The 23,958-nt window shown below is 42.1% G+C and overlaps 1 protein-coding gene across 1 annotated transcript in view; it reads right to left on the minus strand.

Moving 5' to 3' along the window:
- Window positions 1-1,310: 1,310 nt before the first annotated feature.
- The window catches only part of LOC112249528 (BMP/retinoic acid-inducible neural-specific protein 3-like), an 87,520-nt gene continuing 64,872 nt past the window's right edge, over window positions 1,311-23,958 (minus strand). The window contains exons 4-9 of the mRNA XM_024419338.1: window positions 21,756-21,946; window positions 9,072-9,177; window positions 8,451-8,687; window positions 6,057-6,279; window positions 4,788-5,130; window positions 1,311-2,677 (exon numbers count right to left, since the gene is read on the minus strand). Of these exons, the coding sequence (XP_024275106.1) occupies window positions 1,889-2,677; window positions 4,788-5,130; window positions 6,057-6,279; window positions 8,451-8,687; window positions 9,072-9,177; window positions 21,756-21,946 (1,889 nt within the window). The 3' untranslated portion in view covers window positions 1,311-1,888. The remainder of the gene's footprint in view (window positions 2,678-4,787; window positions 5,131-6,056; window positions 6,280-8,450; window positions 8,688-9,071; window positions 9,178-21,755; window positions 21,947-23,958) is intronic.

Here is a 23,958-nt window from a genome sequence, read left to right on the forward strand (position 1 = left end):
TTGACATCTCAGTAAAGGTCAGACCTTCCTTCATCAAAGCCTCGTCTCTCCTCTGCCCACTCGGTGTCTCATAAGGGACATGGCGGGACTCCAAAGTACGGATAAAAACAATTTACAAGCTCACAATAATGAATTATGGCCAGCCTCGCCAGGATGGGCTATAGAACTGAGCCTGGTAATTGCAGAACGAGCAGAGGGCTGTTAAACATCATAATTATAGTCACCTACCTGGTAATCTTTTCATTTTTACCTCAGAAAGAATAAATGGGCAGACAGAATTTATTTTCCTCCGTTTTTTTCTTTTTACTACAGCGTCCCTAGCTCACTTACTGTGAGAGGAAAAGGTTTAATTTGTTGGCGGGTTGATGTGAGATGATGGGATGTAAAGTTTTCGTCTGTTCTCTGTCTCACCTTTAATGGGACATGTTAACCAGGAGTGGGTGGATAAAGTGTTCTGATGGTTTTCGGGGAAAAAATTAACTTGTAAAGACCAAAAAGACAATCAGGACCTTACTTTTTCCATCTCTTCACAGTGGCCATGTTCTGACACTCCTGCATCCAAAGGACACCCTGAAATTCAGTTATACATCCAGCACACACCTCAGCATCAATCCATGTTCATCCATGTTACCCTCCTTGGAGTTTATCTTATGACATGAGAAGGATTTGATAAGAGGAGCAGACAAATGGAGGTTACAGACATTGACCTTCATAGGTGTGTGACCGCTCCCCTGGACAGACAAGCCATGAGACACAGGCCATGTTAGTAAATGAGATCTGACACCTTATAGTCCTGACATTTAATACTGCAGGTATGGATCTGTGGCCAAGTAAAGTAGAGGGGCATCACTCCTGGTTCTAGAGGGCAGTTGGAGATTCTACTGATCTGCTCCAATTCAATCTGCTTTCAGATAAATAAATACAAAAATGTACCCTGTGTGTTTCTAGCCATGACCCAAATGGAACCAGTCTTACGACAAACTCCACTTTGTTCACTTCTTTCAGCACCTGTAGTATGTGTGTTCGTGAGTGTTCGCACATTCACTGTACATAACCTATAGTTTTTTGTAAAATAATTAGGGCTTCAATTGTTCCTTTAACAAAGTCTACTAATCAATTAGGATAAAGAAGCTTGATCACAAGCCATACACGAACCACATAAATGAGAGTAATAGAGATTCCTGATGATTTGATCAAACTCCTCTATCATGTTTAATTTCATTCACTCAGTTTAAGAGGTTTCAATTCCTGTGATTAATGTGTTGAATGTCTTACAATGAGTTGTGATAACAGCTGTTCCACCGGCTCTAAGTAAGTTTGACAAAAAATATCCCCAGTTGTTAATCCATTATGTTTTAATAACAAGTCATCTACAAAACTGACTGACACCACTGTATTCTGGTCATTATGGAAAGTGCACGGTCACATAAGCAAAATAACATATAAAAGAGTTACAAACAAACAGACTGTACCATGTTTCTTAAAAAGTTCCTCCAGTTGGCTTCAGTATATACTGTATAAATGAGAAGGGTTGAATTTAAACAAGATGGTCAAATGGATGTGGAGAGAGTGTTAAATATATCAATTTCTAGATCTGCTTTTGTTTACAGATGTCAGAGTTTGCATGTGACTTCTCTCGACCAAAAAGCACCGGCTATCAGCACCTCCCAAGTCATTGAGTCGCCACACAACTGAAAGCCAAACATTATTCAGTTGTCCTTCTCATCCAACTGCTCCATTTAGTACATTGTTTTTACAGTCTTGTAATCCAGAGAATCAACAAACCACTGAAAGCCAAAATACTGTACCAGTACACCATTCTGCTGTCCAATAGTTCACCCTTGTAGCCGTTTATCTGTAACGTCCCCCAGTCGTCCCCTAGTAACTGTTAACTACACAGCTTGGTTGTCTCGTAATCCAGAGAGTTGGGCAGGCGGTTGCTAAAGGCCTGCAGTGAGGCATGTATGCGGACCACCTCGCTGGCGGTCAGTTTGAGCCGATGTCTGAGCAGACAGGAGAACAGGTCTAGTCTCTGCTGACCTGGAGGGGACAGTCGGTTGACCCGGTCCCTGATCTCCAGCAGCTGCAGCAAGGCCGTGTCCTGGGAACCCTGGGTGTGCGGGTAGTCCAGCTGCAGGATCAGGTCGCGAATCGCTTCTGGGTCAAAGTGCATACTGTAGCCAAACACCTGGATGCTGTTGATCTTCATGTAGCCCAGATTCCGAGAAGAATCCAGAATTTCTAATGGCTCATAGTAGAGGCTGTCGTTCACCGCCCCTGCCGGGCCTCCACCTCCTTGCGTCTTTATCCGGCTCCGCAGGTAGATGTGGATAGTCTCGAAGAAGGTCTTCCACTTGTTGCCCAGCGTCAGGGTCCAGTTAAAGCACTCCAGGGGCAGGTCCAGTTTGGTGGCTGTCCAGTCTGGGAAGCTGTTCTCACTGACGGGAATGTACCAGCTCTCAGAGTGGCTGCCTCCAAAGGGGTTGATGTAGAGGGTGAGGACAGGCTCCAGGGTGCTGTTCTTGGTCAGGCAGATCTGGAGAGACACGCCCAGCAGCATGTGGACCAGGTTGGACTTGTACTTGTTGCTCTTCAGAGTCAGCAGCATCCTCTTCCTCCAGGACGGGTCGAACCAGCTATTCAGACGCATGTCATTACTGATGAAGATGGCGTGGACCTGGAAGGACATATTCATGGTTGTTTAAGTTGTTAGGACAATAGATCTATCTACTTTCTCAAGATCGTACGGAATATTACAAAACATGCATCCTCGTATGCAATAAGGCACTAAAGTAATACTGCAAAATATTTGACAAAGCAATTTACTTTATGTCCTGAACACAAAGTTTGCTTGTAATCGTTAAGGACTGGGGAGTTTTTCAGGATAAAAAATAAACAGAATGGAGCTAAGCACAGGAAGAGTCCTAGAGGAAAACCTTGTTCAGTCTTCTTTCTACCAGACATTGGAATACAAATGTACTGAAAGGACAATAACCTAAAACACAAGGCCAAATCTACAATGTAGTTGCTTACCAAGAAAATTAATTTTCCTGAGTGGCCAAGTTATTGTTTTGAGTTAACTCTACTTGAAAGTCTATGACAAGACCTGAAAATGGTTGTCTAGCAATAAACAACAACTAATTTGACAGAGCTTGAACAATGTTGAAAACAGTAATGGGCAAATTCTGCACAATCCAGGTGTGGAAAGCTCTTAGAGACTTTCCCAGAAAGACTCACAGCTGTAATCACTCCCAAAGCTGCTTCTACAAAGTATTGACTCAGGGGTGTGAATACTTACGTAAATTAGATACAGTGCCTTGCGAAAGTATTCGGACCCCTTGAACTTTGCGACCTTTTGCCACATTTCAGGATTCAAACATAAAGATATAAAACTGTATTTTTTTGTGAAGAATCAACAACAAGTGGGACACAATCATGAAGTGGAACGACATTTATTGGATATTTCAAACTTTTTTAACAAATCAAAAACTGAAAAATTGGGCGTGCAAAATTATTCAGCCCCTTTACTTTCAGTGTAGCAAACTCTCTCCAGAAGTTCAGTGAGGATCTCTGAATGATCCAATGTTGACCTAAATGACTAATGATGATAAATACAATCCACCTGTGTGTAATCAAGTCTCCGTATAAATGCACCTGCACTGTGATAGTCTCAGAGGTCCGTTAAAAGCGCAGAGAGCATCATGAAGAACAAGGAACACACCAGGCAGGTCCGAGATACTGTTGTGAAGAAGTTTAAAGCCGGATTTGGATACAAAAGATTTCCCAAGCTTTAAACATCCCAAGGATGTTCCCATTGTTCCCATCCCATCCCATTGAACTTTTTGGCAACAATGCAAAACGTTATGTTTGTCGTAAAAGCAACACAGCTCATCACCTTGAACACTCCATCCCCACTGTCAAACGTGGTGGTGGCAGCATCATGGTTTGGGCCTGCTTTTCTTCAGCAGGGACAGGGAAGATGGTTAAAATTGATGGGAAGATGGATGGAGCCAAATACAGGACCATTCTGGAAGAAAACCTGATGGAGTCTGCAAAAGACCTGAGACTGGGACGGAGATTTGTCTTCCAACAAGACAATGATCCAAAACATAAAGCAAAATCTACAATGGAATGGTTCAAAAATAAACATATCCAGGTGTTAGAATGGCCAAGTCAAAGTCCAGACCTGAATCCAATTGAGAATCTGTGGAAAGAACTGAAAACTGCTGTTCACAAATGCTCTCCATCCAACCTCACTGAGCTCGAGCTGTTTTGCAAGGAGGAATGGGAAAAAATTTCAGTCTCTCGATGTGCAAAACTGAGAGAGACATACCCCAAGCGACTTACAGCTGTAATCGCAGCAAAAGGTGGCGCTACAAAGTATTAACTTAAGGGGGCTGAATAATTTTGCACACCCAATTTTTCAGTTTTTGATATGTTAAAAAAGTTTGAAATATGCAATAAATGTCGTTCCACTTCATGATTGTGTCCCACTTGTTGTTGATTCTTCCCAAAAAAATACAGTTTTATATCTTTATGTTTGAAGCCTGAAATGTGGCAAAAGGTCGCAAAGTTAAAGGGGGCCGAATACTTTCGCAAGGCACTGTATATATGTATTTCATTTTCAATACATTTGCAAAAATAATTGTTTACATGTTTCACTTTGTCATTATGGGGTATTGTGTGTTGATGTGCGCGAAACGTTCATTTAATAAATTTGGCTGTAACACAACAAAATGTGGATTAAGTCAAGGGGTATAAATACTTTCTGAAGGCACTGTATTTACCTCCAGCCTACGGTCAGCCCTCTGTAGCAGGTATCTCAGCTCCAGGTCCTGTAGGTCTGTCTCAAAGCCCAGGTAGTTCTCTGTAGAGTCAGCCACCATGGGTCTGCAGACCCCCTGGGTTAGGCCGTATCCAGGGTTGCAGCTTCCACAGCGGGTGTGGTTGTCTAGGGCGCAGGCTGCGCAGGCGGGGCCCTCTCCGATGGCACATGGCGGAGACAGCTGGCAAGGGCTGTGCTCGTAGCTGCAGGTACAGCTGTGGAGCTCTTCAGAGAACGAACCCAGCTGGTTGTTCTCAGAACAGTAGAGGAGAGACTGGAAGTGACTCAGCCAGTAGGACTGGGGCCTGGGACGGAGACAGAGAGACACAATGGAATATAACATTGGATGGCAATACAGTAGGTGAATGAAAATTGATGTGAATTTAATTGGTTTATTGTATAAAAAAAAATCTGTGCAATTGTACTTAGTAACAGTTACTCTTACCAGGAACTAATAATGCATGTTTGAGTTCATTTAAACAAACATATACCATTAATGCCTTCTGCAATTCTGTTTGTTTGTAGTATTGTAAAAAATCTTTACAAAGAGACAAACATATTGCTTCATCTGTGAAATAGACATGCAGAAAGTAAACCTGCATAATTTGGACTAATGGTCAAAGTTTGAGCACAAAGGCTGCGGTCGCAAAACTAGCCCAATCATTATATTTTTTCCACAAATTGTTCTTTTGACCAATCACATCAAATTTTTTCACGTCAGATTATTTTCAGAGCTGATCTGATTTGTCAAAAGACCAATTAGTGAAACAAATATCAAAATTGGGCTGCCTGTCTGAACACGAAGTGTAGTTTAAACCAATTCTGAAGTCGTATTATTACTCGCTATATAAAACTGAGCCGCCGTCTCCCTGCAGATTATTCCTTCATAATTGTCAGCAGTGGAACTGGCCCCTGGAAGTTATATCACGCATCTCTCATCTGTGTGAAGCACTGCGAACTAAAGCCATGCAGGGGAGCCTCCCAGTCAAAATGACAAACATTCCACTCCCTCTCTCCACAGTCTATAGTCACAAAATAAGTATAGTGCTTTACATTTTCCTCACAGCGGCAGTAATAACGTAGATAAACACTGCTTGGCTTGCTTCCTGTTTCTCCCACTCACACAGGGGTAGATGGAGAGGATTGCTATCAGCTTCCTGGATGGGTGATTAAAGTGTAATTGGGGCTCAGTGGTAAGAGGTGTAATGTGGGAGCAGAGTGGGACTCTCACAGTTCTCTGGGTAGACGGATGTGAGGCTGCCTCTGACACCTCTTGCTGAGGCTGAATAGCTTGAACACCACTCTCTGGGCTCGTCTGAAGAGCACTCTCATGCTGTTCTCCAGCTGCTCGTAGCGCCACTGGAACACGCCATCCAACGACCACAGGTGCTGGATTGTCGTCACGTTCAGGAAGAAGTTCTGCGGGAGCCTCGTCAGAAAGGTCTTGAACTCATCTGGCAGAAAGAGAGTGAAAATTAAAAGGTGATTGTTTTGATATTAACATGTCATGAATATGGCCAGGTGAATAGGGATCTAGTGCTGCCGTAGCGTGAGGGGACCGTGCTCAATCACTTTTCAATTTGAAAATACATGGAGTTGGTAACGTAAAAAAAGTATTCTGGTCAACTCTAAATAAATAATGTCACACCGCAAAAGTTCCATGAAAACAAAAGAATGACAAACTAAATAGATATGTAGGCTACAGCAGCCTACAGGTACGACAATTGTGGTTTCTTCCCTGTAGTCTCTCTCTCTGGAGGTGGCACAAATGATGAATATCTGTAGGCGTGTGTGCAGAGGCCCAACGGTCAGAGGCTTGACAACTTTGAGCAGGCCAAATCCACCATGACAAGAACAGCCACAGACAGAAAACTCTACCAGGGGTTGCTGAAACATTTGTCCTCAAAACATTGTGTTATGGACTTGGGGCACATGTACAACTCACTTGAACTCGCTCTACTGTACATGTGCTTAGCTTACAGAAATGCACCACCTCAATTGCGTATGCAGACAAACTCATCCACTGCATGAACCTTATCACACCAACAAGAACAAGGATCCAAATTCACAGCATGTCTGCCCTGAAGTTCATAAAACTCCACAGACCCCCTCCTGCGCAATGGAACCCAGAACGGCCACTTGGTTATGGTGCTGTCCTTCCACCACCATGATTCAAGGCGCTCAAATCGCTTAAAGTAACCTTAACTGTGCCTAATAATCCTCTCATCACTTATGATTATTATCACTTCTCACAATAGTGTTCATTTAGTAGCCTAAAGTTCGTTAAAAGCTGAATCAATGTCTCACAAGATCACACAATGATGAATTAGTATTTTACATAGCCTAGCAGAACCAAATATGATAGCATACTGTAGCATAGACACCTACAGTATAATATGTTACACCAAAAACACCTCCTCGGTCATTTCTAATCTGAAGCTGAGGAGTCACATTTCTTCCCCCTCATGTGGCTAATAATCTACAGCGTGCTCCATTAGGCAGTATATATGCTTTGATTGAAACAAAATAGTCCGTCAAGAAAGGCTACCCACTAGGCACAGACGTTCAGTCAACGTCTATTCCACTTTGGATCTACGTAATTTGAAATTACATGGAAACAAAGTTGATTCAACCAGTGTGTGCCCAGTGGGTAATAGGATCCAAAAAGGATTCTCCTATGGGGATGGCCAAAGAACCCTTTTGGAAAAATATTTTCTGTATGTTTGAAAAGAAAGAGCATAAGATCACTTCATGCATGTTGCCACATTCCTCAAGGCCAAAGGAGAACAATGTCATTGGTTCCAGTACTGCCATGCTCCATGTTTCCAGGTTTATTTTCTTCCTGCTGGCATCCCATTCCGCTGAATGTTGAAACGTCTTTGATGTCCTTTACCGAAGGACATGTTTACGACCTCACCTGAGAAACTCTTTAGTCCTGGCACTCTCACACGCCTGCACTCTCCTCTCTGCTCTTAAAACATCAACTTTGAAAGTAATTTCACTTATAGATATTTCACACACCAAAAATATTTGAAGAGAAAAAAGGCCCATCCATTCTGAATACACCTCAGAAATAGTGGCCACTACAGGGTGACCTAGAGAGGCAATAATATCCCAACATTATGCTAAGTGCTCTCATTCATACGTTGTTACTACACCGATGTGAAAATGCTGGAATGGTAATAAATGTGTTTCATGGATGATTAATCTGCTCGAGATGTTTTTTTTTTTTATCCAATCCTATCAGGTTGTGATTTGCTGCACACAGACTGTGTGCCAAGTCCCCCAGGTTTCACTGTGACTCATTACGGTTTACACCGTAAATCATAATGTCTGGCGTACACACCAAGGAACGGCCCTCCACCTTTAATTGCGTGACATATGATAAAACACTTTTACTCAGCTCACATAGTCCCCTACAAAAACTATCCAAAGATTGCCCACATGTGAATTTATAAACTATCAACTGCATGCGCAGCGACTACGTTTAGAGCTAAGCTAGCTGAAGACATTTCGGAAATGCTGCATGACAACTGAGTTGCACTGGACACTTCATATATCAAATTAAAAGTTTAATAATTTCAGCATCTAAAGATCAAAGAGGATCCAAAACATTTATCTTCACCTGAGTCCTCAAACTCCTTGTAAAGTGTCCCCCATGTCTCAGTGATCCTCTGCAGGCTGTCCTCCATGGCTTGGATGTCCATGTAGGGACAGTTGCATTCTGGGAACTTGGGGTCACACTTGCACCAGCAGTCATTGTCCTTACAGATGAAGCCCCCTTCCACGTTACAGGCAATGTAGCTGAGAGCAGCCTGGACAAAACTGTCCCGCAGGTAGTCTGGCAGGATAACCTGTAGGCCTGTAAAACAACATAACATAGCCAGGATTTAAAACCACCATTAAGGTGTACTGTTATGGTACTGTATAAGAGGACAACAATTTGTGATCTATAGTGAGTGAATTGCAAGGCAGTGCAAGTGTAGTTGTTAGCCTTGGCAGACTAACAATGTAAGAGTATACCAATAACTGTATTTTACTCTATACAACCGTTGTAATGGGATGTGTGGATCTCTTTGAAGATGCTATTGTATGGGAATTTATGATAGGATGTGCTATAAACCATATTTCATAATTTGTTTTTGCTTTTTTGTGGTTGATTCCAAAGCACTGGTGTGGAGCGTGACAATGGTGTACAGGATTTGCATTGTAGGAATACGTAATCAAGAAAATATATAATACAGACCTTGCAAGTGGACTTTGTTTTCCGGACTCTGAACCAGAACAGAGCTGACAGAATCAAGGTTGTCATAGTTACTGCATCCGAGAGGGCCTGTCCGGGTCTCTGTTACCTTGGCAACAACAAACATACAAAGCTTTTAATGCACATTCTTTATAAACATCACAGCAACATTTGTATGCTTTCCCATACTATTACATCAGTATGCCCAAATGAAATACCAAACTAAAAATATGGAGGAAAAACACTACTTTTACAGTACTTCTGTATGTGACAAAGGAAATACTTCTGAGAGAGGTTGGTCTCTGCTGGGAAAATGAAATTAAGTGATGAGAATGTGAGTTCCCTGGTGAGATGAGTGTTCAGCCATGGTTTTCTGCTTTCTGTGCCCCTTCTTCCTGTGCCCCTGTAGCCAAGCCCCGATTACACACATTACACAGGCCCCTTAATAACCATCACCCACAGCTCTGAGTAGATACTGAATCACAGCTAGCAGAGAGACACTGAACATTGCACAGTGGTAGAGCACATTTACAGTACGCCTTCTCTCCTCCACTCACTTTCTCCTTCCTTCCACCCACAGACAATGAATTGATTACATGGATTCCTTCATTACATTCATTCGTATGCACCCACAGAGAAAATGGCAGCGTTGCTGTTCTTATTCTCTCCCACTCAAAGAAAAGAGAAACATCAGAGTGGTGTTGAAGGAGGGCCTCAAACAACTCAGCCATGGCTGGTCTTTTCTGTCGTATTGACTGAGACATCTCTCCTGACCTTTTCATGGCAAAACATATCTGCCAGACCTGATCATCCTTTCTACCTCATTTGCAACATGAGATGTCTTTTCTCTTTCTGTTTGAGGTTACATGGTGGAGAGCACCTAACTGATTGCCATTTTTCTCCCTTTGTAGGAGAGGGACAGTGTTGTCAGCCCAGAGACATGACCAGGTTTGGCCTGTCACAGGACAGTTGGTGGCAGAGAGACAGATGGATGTGGCGAGAAAACAAGGGTCAGTCCATCAGTTACACAATCAAACACAATCCCAGAGTGCTGACAGAGAGAAAAACTAGAGAGAGACCTGATGATAATACTATATACAGGGAAACTTCTGGAGCTATTAAATCAAACCTTGAACCTAGCAAAACCTGGGTGTCTAGGAAAATGAATAGAATATGCTAATCAGAGAAAGGGAAGAATCTGTGTGGAATGATTTTGCCATTATTATTTACAGCACATTGTAAATCACACATTTTCTTCATATGGGATTTTACTGCTGGTAAGACTGTAGAAATGAGGAACAACGTTTTGGGACACTTGAATATTTAATCTATTAAGAGTATTACTTGAACTGACATATATGATAGCCCATATGGCATAATGTTGACTGATGAGCACGGCAATCCATTTACTCTATGGATAGCAGCTGTTTTTTTATTGCAGATACATTCTGGTATATTACTAAATGCTTAATGCACGTTATTGGCGAGCTGTATCTCTGTGTTGCTGCTGGAGGAGGTTTCACAAGTAGTACAGAGAGGGGCTGTGTTCCAGTACAGCCTGCTGAGCTTATTTTTCTCTTTCTCTGCTTCCGCTTTTCTTCATGACCACTCCAGGGTAAGGAGATTGTTACGAATCCCTTTTGGCCCGACAGCCTAGGGGGGGATGGTAATGAGACCCGTAACATAACTCATGCAAATTCTAATAGTGACAAAGTAAAAGTGAGAACGAAATAACTACGACAACTGAAATCTACCGTCAAACTCAAGGTTTATTTGTAAACACACGGTAATGGGGCTGAGCTGGACCCAAGGAAAGAAACAATAAGTATTCAAAAAAAACTAAGCTAGACTAGCTTACTTTAACAACAGCTAACTAACTAACCAAAAATACAGTGGGTGATCCGCCCAGTTCTAACTAGTGTATTTAACAAAGTCTACCTACGGGTAGTGTATGCCCATGGGTGACTTGTCTTGGTTTCCCCTTTTCCCACCAGCAAACAAACACCATAACCAAAACAATACTCACAGGTGATGACAAAGTGCTATGGAGGTGCTCAAACAAAAGAGAGGTCAATACACAAAGAGATAGTGAAACACAGAGCCCTACAGACATGGCATTTACAGAGAGATTGAGCTCTAGATCAAGCAACTGATGATGTTTTTAAACCAAGGGAAAGGAACTGTGATTGGGTAGGAAACAGGAGGAGGTGTGTCCTCTGATTGATGATTGGATTGGTGACTGATTGGGGAGTGATGATTTTCACCTGTGAGGGGAGAAGGAGAGAAAAGAATACAGGATACACACACACACACACACAGGATACACACACAGGATACTGGTATCCGTAACAGAGATAGATATGTATATGATACAGTAGCTTGATGAAGCAAAGATGAGGAAGATATGAGGAAAGGTGGTTATTTAAATGACGTGGTAAGCACTTTTACAATTGCCCAAGACTTACTGGCAAGTGCAGGGGCAGGACTTTAGACTGAAAATGAAAGGTACAGATTGTAGCTTTAAGACTGCTGGGATACAGTGCACCTGTGACGAAAAAGAGCAATCGATTGAGTAGCAGGGCGGAAACATAAAAAATTCAATGCTGCCATAATGGGAACATAATGCAATACTGTTCTGAGTGGAAATAAATATGAATCCTCACGGTGTTGTGAGAGCCCCGCTGCCGAGAAACGTTTTCTCATTGTTCATCATTCTGCAGACACACTGCCAACCATGGTCTGGGTCAGGTGGGGATATCACCATTGATTTAGTCAGGGAAATTGTCAATCATTCCCTCTGCTCAACCTTTCTGCCGCTCTTCTCTCACCTGACACTCTGAACTAATCTCTGCCTTTGAAAAATGAAATCCGGCACTCACTCACACATACATACACACTATTAAAGTTACTCCCAACAGAACAGACAAAGCAGCACGTCTTGCTATATGAGGAGTGACTACATCTGCTGTGATACAAAATGCCTGACCTCCCAACAAGCTCTATGGTTGAGGTAGTAGAGCACTTTGATAGTAGTTATTCATAGTTTGCTCTGTCAGAAACAGCTGTGACTTTCACTATATAGAAACATGAAGGATAGGGAAGGTTTTTCTTTCCTATTTTCAAACGGTGTATGCACATTTTCGGGTGTAGGGTAAGAAACATTTCAAAATAAATTAATATACAGTGCATTTGGAAAGTGTAGAGGGGTGGCAGCGTAGCCTAATGGTTAGAGCAGTGGACTAGCAACCAAAGGTTGCAAGTTCAAATCCACGAGCTGACAAGGTACAAATATGTCGTTCTGCCCCTGAACAAGGCAGTTAACCTGTTCCTAGGCCGTCTTTGAAAATAAGAATTTGTTCTTAACTGACTTGCCTAGAATAAAGGTAAAATAAATCTTCCCTTTTCCACATTTTGTTACGTTACAGCCTTATTCTAAAATGTCCACAATGTGTTTTTTCCCCCTCAATCTGCACACAATATCCAATAACGAAAAAGCAAAAACAGGTTTTAAGAAATGTTAGCAAATTCATAAAAAATAAAAGATACCTTATTTACATAATTATTAAGACCCTTTGCTATGAGACTGGAAATTGGTGCATCCTGTTTCCATTGATCATCCTTGAAATGTTTCTACAACTTGGAGTCTACCTGTGGTAAATTCAATTGATTGGACATGATTTCGAAAAGGCTATATCAAGTGCCAGAGTCAACAGTGCATGTCAGAGCAAAAACCAATCCATGATGTTGAAGGAATTGTCCGTAGAGCTCAGAGACAGGATTGTATCGAGGCACAGATCTGGAGAAGGGTACCAAAAAAGTCTGCAGAATTGAAGGTCCCCAAGAACACAGTGGCTTCCATCATTCTTAAATTGAAGAAGTTTGGAACCACCAAGACTCTTTCTAGAGCTGGCCACCTTGCCAAACTGAGCAATCGGGGGAGAAGGGCCTTGATTAGAGATGTGCCCAAGAACCCAATGCTCACTCTGACAGAGCTCCAGAGTTCCTCTGTGGAGATGAGAAGGATAACCATCTCTGCAGCCCTCCACCAATCAGGCCTTTATGATAGTGGCCAGACGGAAGCCACTTCTCAGTAAAAGGCACATGACAGCCTGCTTGGAGTTTGCCAAAAGCCACATAAAATACTCTCAGACCATGAGAAGCAAGATTCTCTGGTCTGATGAAACCAAGATTCAACTCTTTAGCCTGAATGCCAAGCATCACGTCTGGAAGAAACCTGTCACCATCCCTACAGTGAAGCATGGTGGTGGTGGCGGCATCATGCTGTGGGGATGTTTTTCAGAGGCAGAGACTGGGAGACTAGTCAGTATCAAGGGAAAGATGAACGGAACAAAGTACAGAAAGATCCTTGATAAAAACCTGCCCCAGAGCACTGAGGACGTAAGACTACGGCAAAGGTTCACCTTCCAAAAGGACAACAACCCTAAGCACACAGCCAAGACAACGCAGGAGTGGCTTCAGGACAAGTCTCTGAATGTCCTTGAGTGGCCCATCAAGAGCCAGGACTTGAACCTGAACATCTCTGGAGAGACCTGAAAATAGCTGTGCAGTGACACTCCCCATCCAACCTGACAGAGCTTGAGAGGATCTGCAGAGAAAAATGTGAGAAACTCCCCAAATACAGGTGTGCCAATCTTATAGCGTCATACCCAAGAAGACTTGAAGCTGTAATCTCTGCCAAAGGTGATTCAATAAAGTACTGAGTAAAGAGTCTGAATACTTGTAAATCAGTACAATGGCACCGAAGGGGATTGCTTTCGTTTTACGGGCTCCAAACCAACTGTGCTATTTTTTCCCTGGCATTGTTTGTAACTTATTTTGTACATAATGTTGCTGCTACAAAGAGCTTCTGGATATCAATACAGCGATTACTCACCTCCAAAGATTTTTTCTTTCATGAGTCCAACGCGAAGGGTATACAGTTTGTCTGACACCAGGCCCAAATCCCAGTCATTCGCGTGAAGAAAAGACGGAAATATAGGGGGCGGAGATTGGGGTGCCTGGTTAGAATTCATTGGCTAGTGTGTAAACTTCCTCTACCATCCGTTCTATTGGCCAACCTGCAATCACTGAAAAATAAACTGGATGATCTCCGTTCGAGACTATCCTACCAACGGGACATTAAAAACTCCAATATCTTACGTTACACAGAGTCGTGGCTGAACGATGACACTTAATATACATTTGGCTGGGTTTTCCGTGCATCGGCAGGACAGAACAGATATGTCCGGTAAGCTATGTCTGGGGTGGGGGTGTGTCTATTTGTCAATAACAGCTGGTGCGCGATGTCTTGCTCGCATGAGGTAGAGTACTTCATGAAAAACTGTAGACAGACCATCAACCTAGAGAGTTTTCATATATATATTTTGTAGCCATCTATTTACCACCACAAACCGATGCTGGCACTAAGACCGCAATCAACGAGCTGTAAAAGGCCATAAGCAAACAAGAAAATGCTAATCCAGAAGCGGCGCTCCTAGTGGCCAGGGACTTTAATGCAGACAAACTTAAATCAATTTCACCGAATTTCTGTCACGAGAGAAATAAACTCTAGACCACCTCTACTCCACACAGAGATGCCTCCAAAGCTCTCCCTCGCCCTCCATTTGGAAAAGCTGACCATAATTATATCCTTCTGATTCCTGCTTACAAGCAAAACTAAAGCAGGAAGTGGTCAGATGACGGGGATGCTACGCTACAGGGCAGTTTTGCTAGCACAGACTGGAATATGTTCCGAGATTCATCCAATGGCATTGAGGAGTATACCACCACAGTCACCGGCTTTCTCAATAATTGCATCAACGACGTCGTCCCCACAGTGAGCGTACGTATATAGTTGAAGTCGGAAGTTTGCATACACTTAGGTTGGAATCATTAATCGTCAACTTGTTTTTAAACCACTCCACAAATTTCCTGTTAACAAACTATAGTTTTGGCAAGTCGGTTAGGACATCTACTTTGTGCATGGCAAGGAATCTTTCAAACAATTGTTTATAAACAGATTATTTCACTTATAATTCACTGTAGCACAATTCCATTTGATCAGAAGTTAACATACACTAAGATGACTGTGCCTTTAACTTCTTATGGTATAGGGGACGCTTGCGTCCCACTTGGCCAAAAACCAGGGAAAATGCAGGACAGCAAATGTATATAAAAATCTAACTTTCATTAAATCACACATGTAAGATACTCAATTAATTTGTTGTGAATCCAGCCAACATGTCAGATTTTTAAAAGGCTTTTCGGCGAAAGCATAAGAAGCTATTGTCTGATGGTAGCACAACAGTAAACAAAGAGGGTAACATATTGCAACCCTGCAGGCGCTACACAAAACGCAGAAATAAAATATAAAACATGCGTTACCTTTGACGAGCTTCTTTTGTTGGCACTCCAATATGTCCCGTAAACATCACAATTGGTCCTTTTGTTCGATTAATTCCGTCCTTATATATCCAAAATATGAATTTATTTAGCACGTTTGATCCAGAAAAAAACACCTTCCAAAATGCGCAACATCACTACAAAATATTTCAAAAGTTGCCTATAAACTTTGTGAAAATATTTCAAACTACTTTTGTAATACAACTTTAGGTATTTTTAAACGTTAATAATCAATCAAATTGAAGACGGGTCTATCTGTGTTCAATACAGGAACACAACAAACCAAGCTACTTTTCAAGTCTTGCGTAACTCTCAACAGTGTTACGCAGTTCCTAGTTGGCCCTACTTCTTCATTGTACAAATGAATAACCTCAACCAAATTCCAAAGACTGGTGACATCCAGTGGAAACGGTAGTACCTGAAAACAAGTTTCTAAGAAATATTGTTAGCCAATAAGAACTCAGTGAACAGACAGAGACCTCAAAACAAAAATTCTGAATGGTTAGTCCTCGGGGTTTTGCCTGCTACATAAGTTCTGTTATATTCACAGACATGATTCAAACAGTTTTAGAAACCTCAGAGTGTTTTCTATCCACATCTACTAATAATATGCATATCTTATATTATTGGCATGAGTAGCAGGAAGTTGAAATTGGGCATGCTATTTATCCAAAAGTGAAAATGCTGCCCCCTATACCTTAAGAAGTTAAACAGTTTGGATAAATCCAGAAAATGATGTCATGGCTTTAGAAGCTTCTGATAGGCTAATTGACATCATTTGAGTCAATTGGAGGTGTACCTGTGGATGTATTTCAAGGCCTACCTTCAAACGCAGTGCCTCTTTGCTTGACATTATGGGACAATCAAAAGAAATCAGCCAAGATCTCAGAAAAATAATTGTAGACCTCCACAAGTCTGGTTCATCCTTGGGAGCAATTTCCAAATGCCTGAAAGTACCACGTCCATCTATACAAACAATAGTGCGCAAGTATAAACACCATGGGACCACGCAGCCATCATACCGCTCAGGAAGGAGACGCGGTCTCCTAGAGATGAACGTACTTTGGTGCAAAAAGTGCAAATCAATTCCAGAACAACAGCTAAGGACCTTGTGAAGATGCTGGAGTAAACCGGTACAAAAGTATCAATATCCACAGTAAAACAGGTCCTATATCGACATAACCTGAAAGGCCACTCAGCAAGGAAGAAGCCACTGCTCCAAAACCGCCATAAAAACGCCGGACTACAGTTTGCAACTGCACATGGAGACAAAGATCATAATTTTTGAGGGAGGGAGGAAAAATGATGTGGATATATTGAACAACATCTTAAGACATCAGTCAGGAAGTTAAATCTTGGTTGCAAATGTGTCTTCCAAATGGAAAATGACCCCCAAGCATACTTCCAAAGTTGTGGCAAAATGTATTTTAAGGATAACAAAATCAAGGTATTGGAGTGGCCATCACAAAGCCCTAACTTCAATCCTAGAGAACATTTGTGGACAGAACTGAAAAAGCGTGTGCGAGCAAGATAGCCTTCAAACCTGACTCAGTTACACCAGATCTTCCAGGAGGAATGGAAAATTTGAAAATTGAACATTCACCCAACTTATTGTGGGAAGCTTGTGGAAGGCTACCCAAAACATTTGACCCAAGTTAGGCAATGCTATCAAAAACTAATTGAGTCTATTTAAAATTCTGACGCACTGGGAATGTGAGGAAAGAAATAAATGCTGAAATTAATCACTCTCTCTAATATTATTCTGACATTTCACATTCTTCAAATAAAGTGGTGATCCTAACTGACCTAAGACATGGAATTTTTAATTGGATTAATATGTCAGGAATTGTGAAAAACAGTTTAAATGTATTTGCTAAGGTGTATGTAAACTTCCGACTTCAACTGTATATCCCAACCAGAAGCCATGGATTAGAGACAACATCCTCACTAGTTTCAAGGATAGGGACACTAAGAAATCCCGCTGTCCTCAAACAAACCATTAAAAAGGCAAAGCGTCAATACCGAATCCTACTACACTGGCTCTGACGCTCATGTGATGTGGCAGGGCTTGCAAACTATTGTGGACTATAAAGGGAAACCCAGCCTGTGGGCAGCCCAGTGACACAAGCTTACCAGACGAGCTAAATGTATTTTATGCATGCTTCGAGGCAAGCAAGAATGAAGCATGCATGAGAGCACCAGCTGTTCTGAATAACTGAGTGGTCACACTCTCTATAGCCAAATTTTTCAGAAAGACCTTTAAACAGGACAACATTCACAAGTACGCAGTGCCAGACAGATTACCTGGAAGTGTCAAGTGTCTTCAGACATTTTCAACCTCTTCCTGACCGAGTTTGTAATACCAACATGTTTCAGGCAGACCACCATAGTCCCTGTGCCCAAGAAAGCGAAGTTAAACAGCCTAAATGACTACCGCCCCGTAACACTCATGTCAGCAGCCATGAAGTGCTTTGAAAATCTGGTAATGGCTCATCAACACCATCATCCCGGAAACCCTAGACCCACTCCAATTTGCATACTGCCCCAACAGATCCACAGATGACGCAATCTCAATCGCACTCCACACTGCCCTTTCCCACCTGGACAAAAGGTACACCAATGTGAGAACTCTGTTCATTGACAACATCTCAGCCTTCAACACCATAGTGCCCGCTAAGGACCCTGGGTCTAAATACCTCCATCTGCAACTGGATCCTGGACTTCCAGAAGGGCCACCCCAGGTGGTAAGGTAAGCAACAACACATCTACCATGCTTATCCTCAACACGGGGGCCCCTCACATGCGTGCTTAGTACCCTCCTGTACTCCATGTTCACTCATGACAGCGTGGCCAATCACGACTCCAACACCATCATTAAGTTTGCTAACGACACTACAGTAGTAGGCCTGATCACCGACAACGATGACACAGCCTATAGGGAGGAGATCAGAGACCTGGCAGTGTGATGCCAGGAAAACAACTTCTCCGTCAACATGAGCAAGACGAAGGAGCTGATCGTGGACTACAGGAAAATGAGTGCCGAACAGGCCCCCATTAACATCGAGGGAGCTGTTGTGGAGTGAGTCAAGAGTTTCAAGTTCCTTGGTGTCCACATCACCAACAAACAAACAAACATGTTCCAAACACACCAAACCAGTTGTGAAGAGGGCACGACAACACATTTTCCCCCTCATGAGACTGAAAAGATTTGGCATGGGTCCCCAGATCCTCAAAAGGTTCTACAGCTGCACAATCGAGAGCATCCTGACCAGTTGCATCACCGTCTGGTATGGCAACTGTGTGGCATCCGACCGTAAGACGCTACAGAGGGTAGGGTGTACGGCCTAGTACATCACTGGAGCCAAGCTTCCTGCCATCCAGAACCTATATACTGTCAGAGAAAGGCCCAAAAAAGTGTCAAAGACTCTAGTCAACCAAGTCATAGACTGTTCTCTCTGCTACCGCACGGCAAGCAGTACCAGAGCGCCAAGTCTAGGTCAAAAAGGCTCCTTAACAGTTTCTACCACTAAGTCATAAGACTGCTGAACAATTAATCAAATGGCCACCCAGACTATTTACTGTACATTGACCCCCCCCCCTATTTTACACTGCTGCTACTCACCGTTTACTATCTATGCATAGTCACTTTACCCCTACCTACATGTACTATTTACCTTGACTAACCTGTACCCATGCACATTGACTCGGTACAGGTACCCCCTGTATATAGCCTCGTTATTGTTATTTTATTGTGTTAGTATTTATTTTAATTATTTGGTTTAGTTTATATAGTATATATTTTCTTAACTATTTATTGAACTGCATTGTTGGTTAATTAAGGGCTCGTAAGTAAGCATTTCACGGTAAGGTCTACCTACACCTGTTGTATTCGGCGCATGTGACAAATACATTTTTTATACATTTGCCCAAATTTCTAAAAACCTGTTTTTGCTTTAACAAAATATGGAAAAAGTCAAGTATACTTTCCTGTAAATATCTACGCACTATAGTTCAGCCTAACAAAATCCTTCCTATCAATTTAGAGGTATTTATATCTCTTTCTTCATTCACATCCGACATGTTTTGGCACGTACAGTGGGGCAAAACAGTATTTAGTCAGCCACCAATTGTGCAAGTTCTCCCACTTAAAAAGATGAGAGAGGCCTGTAATTTTCATCATAGGTACACTTCAACTATGACAGACAAAATGAGAAAAAAAAATCCAGAAAATCACATTGTAGGATTTTTAATGAATTTATTTGCAAATTATGGTGGAAAATAAGTATTTGGTCACCTACAAACAAGCAAGATTTCTGGCTCTCAACATCACCTACTGATCAACATTCCGCAAGCTTCTAGCCATCCAGGACGTACATGCCAGGCGGTATCTGAGAAAGGCCCGGAAAATTGCCAAAGAATCCAGTCACCCGAGATATGGACTGTTCTCCATGCTCCCGTCTAGCAGGTGGTACTGGCACATCAAGGCTCCTGAACTCCTAAACAGCTTCTATCCCCTGGCCATAAGACTGTTTAATGGCTAACAACTCCTCTCCTTTTCCCACAGACTATCCATAATAAGACGAGACTTAGCAACCTCAGAAATTATATCCCAAATAAATGCTTCACAGAGTTCAAGTAACAGACACATCACAACATCAACTGCTCAGAAGAGACTGCGTGAATCAGGCCTTAATGGTACAATTTCTGCAAAGAAACGACTACTAAAAGACACCAATAAGAAGAAGAGACTTGCTTGGGCCAAGAAACACATGCAATGGGCATTAGACCGGTGAAAATTAGTCCTTTGGTCTGATGAGTACAGATTTCCGATTTTTGGTTCCAACCTCTGTGTCTTTGTGAGACACAGAGTAAGGTGAACGGATGATCTCCACATGTGTGGTTCCCACCGTGAAGTATGGAGGAGGAGGTGTGATGGTGTTGGGGTGCTTTGCTGGTGACACTGTCTGTGAATTATTGCAGCGATACACCATCCCATTTGATTTGCGCTTAGTGAGACTATCATTTGTTTTTCAACAGGACAATGACCCAGCACATCTCCAGGCTGTTTAAGGGCTATTTGACCAAGAAGGAGAGTGATGAAGTGCTGCATCAGATGACCTGGCCTCCACAATCACCCGACCTCAACCCAATTGAGATGGTTTGGGATGAGTTGGACCGCAGAGTGAAGGAAAAGCAGTCAACAAGTGCTCAGCATATGTGGGAACTGCTTCAAGACTGTTGGAAAAGCATTCCAGGTGAAGCTGGTTGAGAGAATGCCAAGAGTGTTTAAAGCTGTCATCAAGAAAAAGAGTGGCTACTTTAACACTTTTTTGGGTCAATATATGATTCCATGTGTTATTTCATAGTTTTGATGTCTTCACTATTATTCTGCAGAGTAATAATGTAGAAAATAGCAAGGAAAACCATTGAATGAGTAGGTGTCCAAACTTTTGACTGGTACTGTATACATTACCAGTCACTTATTATGTATTAACCTATCTCAACCACTGCACTAAGGTACTGGTACTGACCTGTATACAAAACATTAAGAACATCTGCTCTTTCCGTGACACAGACTGACCAGGTGAATTCAGGTGAAAGATATGATCCCTGACTGAGGTTACTTGTTAAATCCACTTTAATCAGTGTAGATGAAGGGGAAGAGACAGGTTTAAGCCTTGAGATAGTTGACCTGGATTGTGTAGGTGTGGCATTTTGACAAAAAATGTGCCTTTGAACTAGGTATGGAAGTAGGTGCCAGGTGTACTGGTTTGAGTCAAGAACTGCAATGCTGCTGGGTTTTTCACGCTCAACATTTTCCCGTCTGTATCAAGAATGGTCCACCACCCAAAGGACATCTAGCCAACTTGACAACTGTGGGAAGCATTGGAGTCAACAGGAGCCAGCATCCCTGTGGAATGCTTTCAACACCTTGAGTCCCTGCCCTGACGAATTGAGGCTGTTCTGAGGGAAAAAAGGGGGTGTGCAACTCAATATTAGGAAGGTGTTCCTAATGTTTCTAATACGCAGTGTATACCCACATTCTCGTGTTTTTCAACCCATATTTGTGTTTTTGATTTGTTTAATATATATTTTATTTTATTATTTTTGATTTATTTATTATCTATATTATTATAATTACTGCATATTACTGCATTGTTGGGAAATAGCTGATTGCAGAAGTCTGATTGCAGTTATGAGTCTGTCCGAAGGTCAGGGTGTGTACTGTATGTTTGTGTGTGTATGTCTGATGTGATCTGGATGTAGTGCAACTTGTAGGTTTACCTTGATGGCTGTGGATGCTATCTGGATGTGGTGCAGCTTGCGCAAAGTGCTCTCTCTGTCGATGAAGTAGGAGGCAGCCAACTGGTGCAGAACCTCCAGAGTAACACTGGACGAGTTGCCAGAGTAGTCGCTCACCTCAGGCTTCTTACTCAGCTTCCTCTTGTCCACAAATATCGCTAAGGCCTCTTCCCCTGCAAACAGAAAGACATTGTTGGGACAATGTTTGCTGACGGTGTTTAAACAGGCTTTGTTACAACGGTTGGGAAAAAGTTTGATGGCTAACATGGTTGAAGCAGTTTATACAAATGTCAGCTGGTGTTATTTAGACAGTCTGAGCTACATAACCAACTGTTAGTAATAATAATGGCAATAAAATGTTATATCAATGTATTATTCACTGCCAGTGATTATGACTATTAACCAGGTGCTATTTGGTAGTATATGAACAATTATAAACCAGGAAGTTTGGGTCCTGGATGTTGATTGGGAGAAACAACATTTCAGCAGTGTGTATGTAGATCAGACAATATACCACAAGTACGATTCAAAAACACTTGTTTCCTGATCTTTTTCTGTTGGTAACCAGTTAATAATAGCAATAAGGCACCTCAAGGGTTTGTGATATATAGACAATATACTGTACCACGGCTAAGAACTGCATACAGGCACCCTGCTTCACATCACAGCCCTTAGCCGTGGTATATATAAGGGATAAATGCACCCGATTTGTACATTACCTTGGAAACTCAGTGGAACGGCCGATGCATAAGCAGAGTCCCTCTGCAGACTTCATTCGTTCCAAGGTAATGTACAGAGTGGAAGCATTTATCCCACTTATACCACAGTCAAGGAAAACAATACTAAAGCAAATATTTACTGGTATAGAATAGAAATGCCATTTATATAAATTCATACTTTATCATCCTCCCACAAACCCTGCTTGTTAGTTGGTCTTTTTAAAAATTCTATTGCCATGCTGGTTGGCAATGTTATTTTACCTTGCTTGCTAGCTAACTATGGCTAACACAGTCACGTTAAACAATGCCTATGGCTAACAAACAATACAGCCACAATAACAGCAAAGTAGCATTTGCATTAGTTTCGGCTGTTTTCTACTGGCATTTATTTGGATAGATCCATAACAATGAGCTGATGATGTGCAATTTCGCCTGGCATAGAAAAGTTGTTTAACGACCCAATTCAACAACAGTTGCCGAAAAAAGCTGGTCAAACTAGAGAAAAGAGAGGAATTGATAGCATAGCGCCACTTGCGTCATGACTGCAACATATACAGGTTCATCACTCGCCACGTTAAGTCATCAGAAGCTGCTGCAAAATAATAACAGTGCGTTCGTAAATTCACTATGGCCATCTACTCTGTTCTCAGAGCACTCTCGTCTGTGTGCCAGAGCGCAGAATAAACATTTTTTTTTACAAACACGCAACCCTCGTTGAATATGACCAGTGTAAATAAATGTCGGAAAAAAACATTTAATAAAATTGTTGCCAGCACCACAGTTAAAGTCACTTAGGCTCTAGATAAATTAAAAACATCCAAACAAGCTATGCTAGGGTAAGTAAAATGATCAGAGTGGGGTGTTCTCTTATGTGTCTGGAAGTAGCTAGCGAGCTTGCCAACTTTAGCCAGTTAGCTTGAGTGTTTGACTGCCGTTGCAAGGTCAGAATGCTCGGATCAACCCTTCACCTCGGCCAGAGGGTCAGTGTGTGCTCTTTATGCTCCGGATTTACGAACAGACAATCTGACAACACTCTGAATTAACAAACAACCCAGAACACACTCTGACACACTGGTGGAAATTTACAAACACACCATAAGTCTCTGCGGAAACAAATTATTGCTATTTAGCTAGATGCTTCCTTATTGGACCTGCATTGACAATGTACAGTATCTCCTGACCCCTCCTGTCTCAGCCTCCAGTATTTATGCTGCAGTAGTGTATGTGTCGGGGGGCTAGGGTCAGTTTGTTATATCTGGAGTACTTATCCTGTCTTATCCGGTGTCCTTTGTGAATTTAAGTATGCTCTCTCTAATTCTCTCTTTCTTTCTCTCTCTCAGAGGACCTGAGCCCTAGGACTACCTGGCATGATGACTCCTTGCTGTCCTCAGTCCACCTGGCCATGCTGCTGCTCCAGTTTAAACTGTTCTGCAAGCGGCTATGGAATCCTGACCTGTTCACCGGAC

The sequence above is a fragment of the Oncorhynchus tshawytscha genome, linkage group LG01 (assembly GCF_018296145.1).
Source record: "Oncorhynchus tshawytscha isolate Ot180627B linkage group LG01, Otsh_v2.0, whole genome shotgun sequence".
In the NCBI taxonomy this organism is placed as follows: domain Eukaryota; kingdom Metazoa; phylum Chordata; class Actinopteri; order Salmoniformes; family Salmonidae; genus Oncorhynchus; species Oncorhynchus tshawytscha.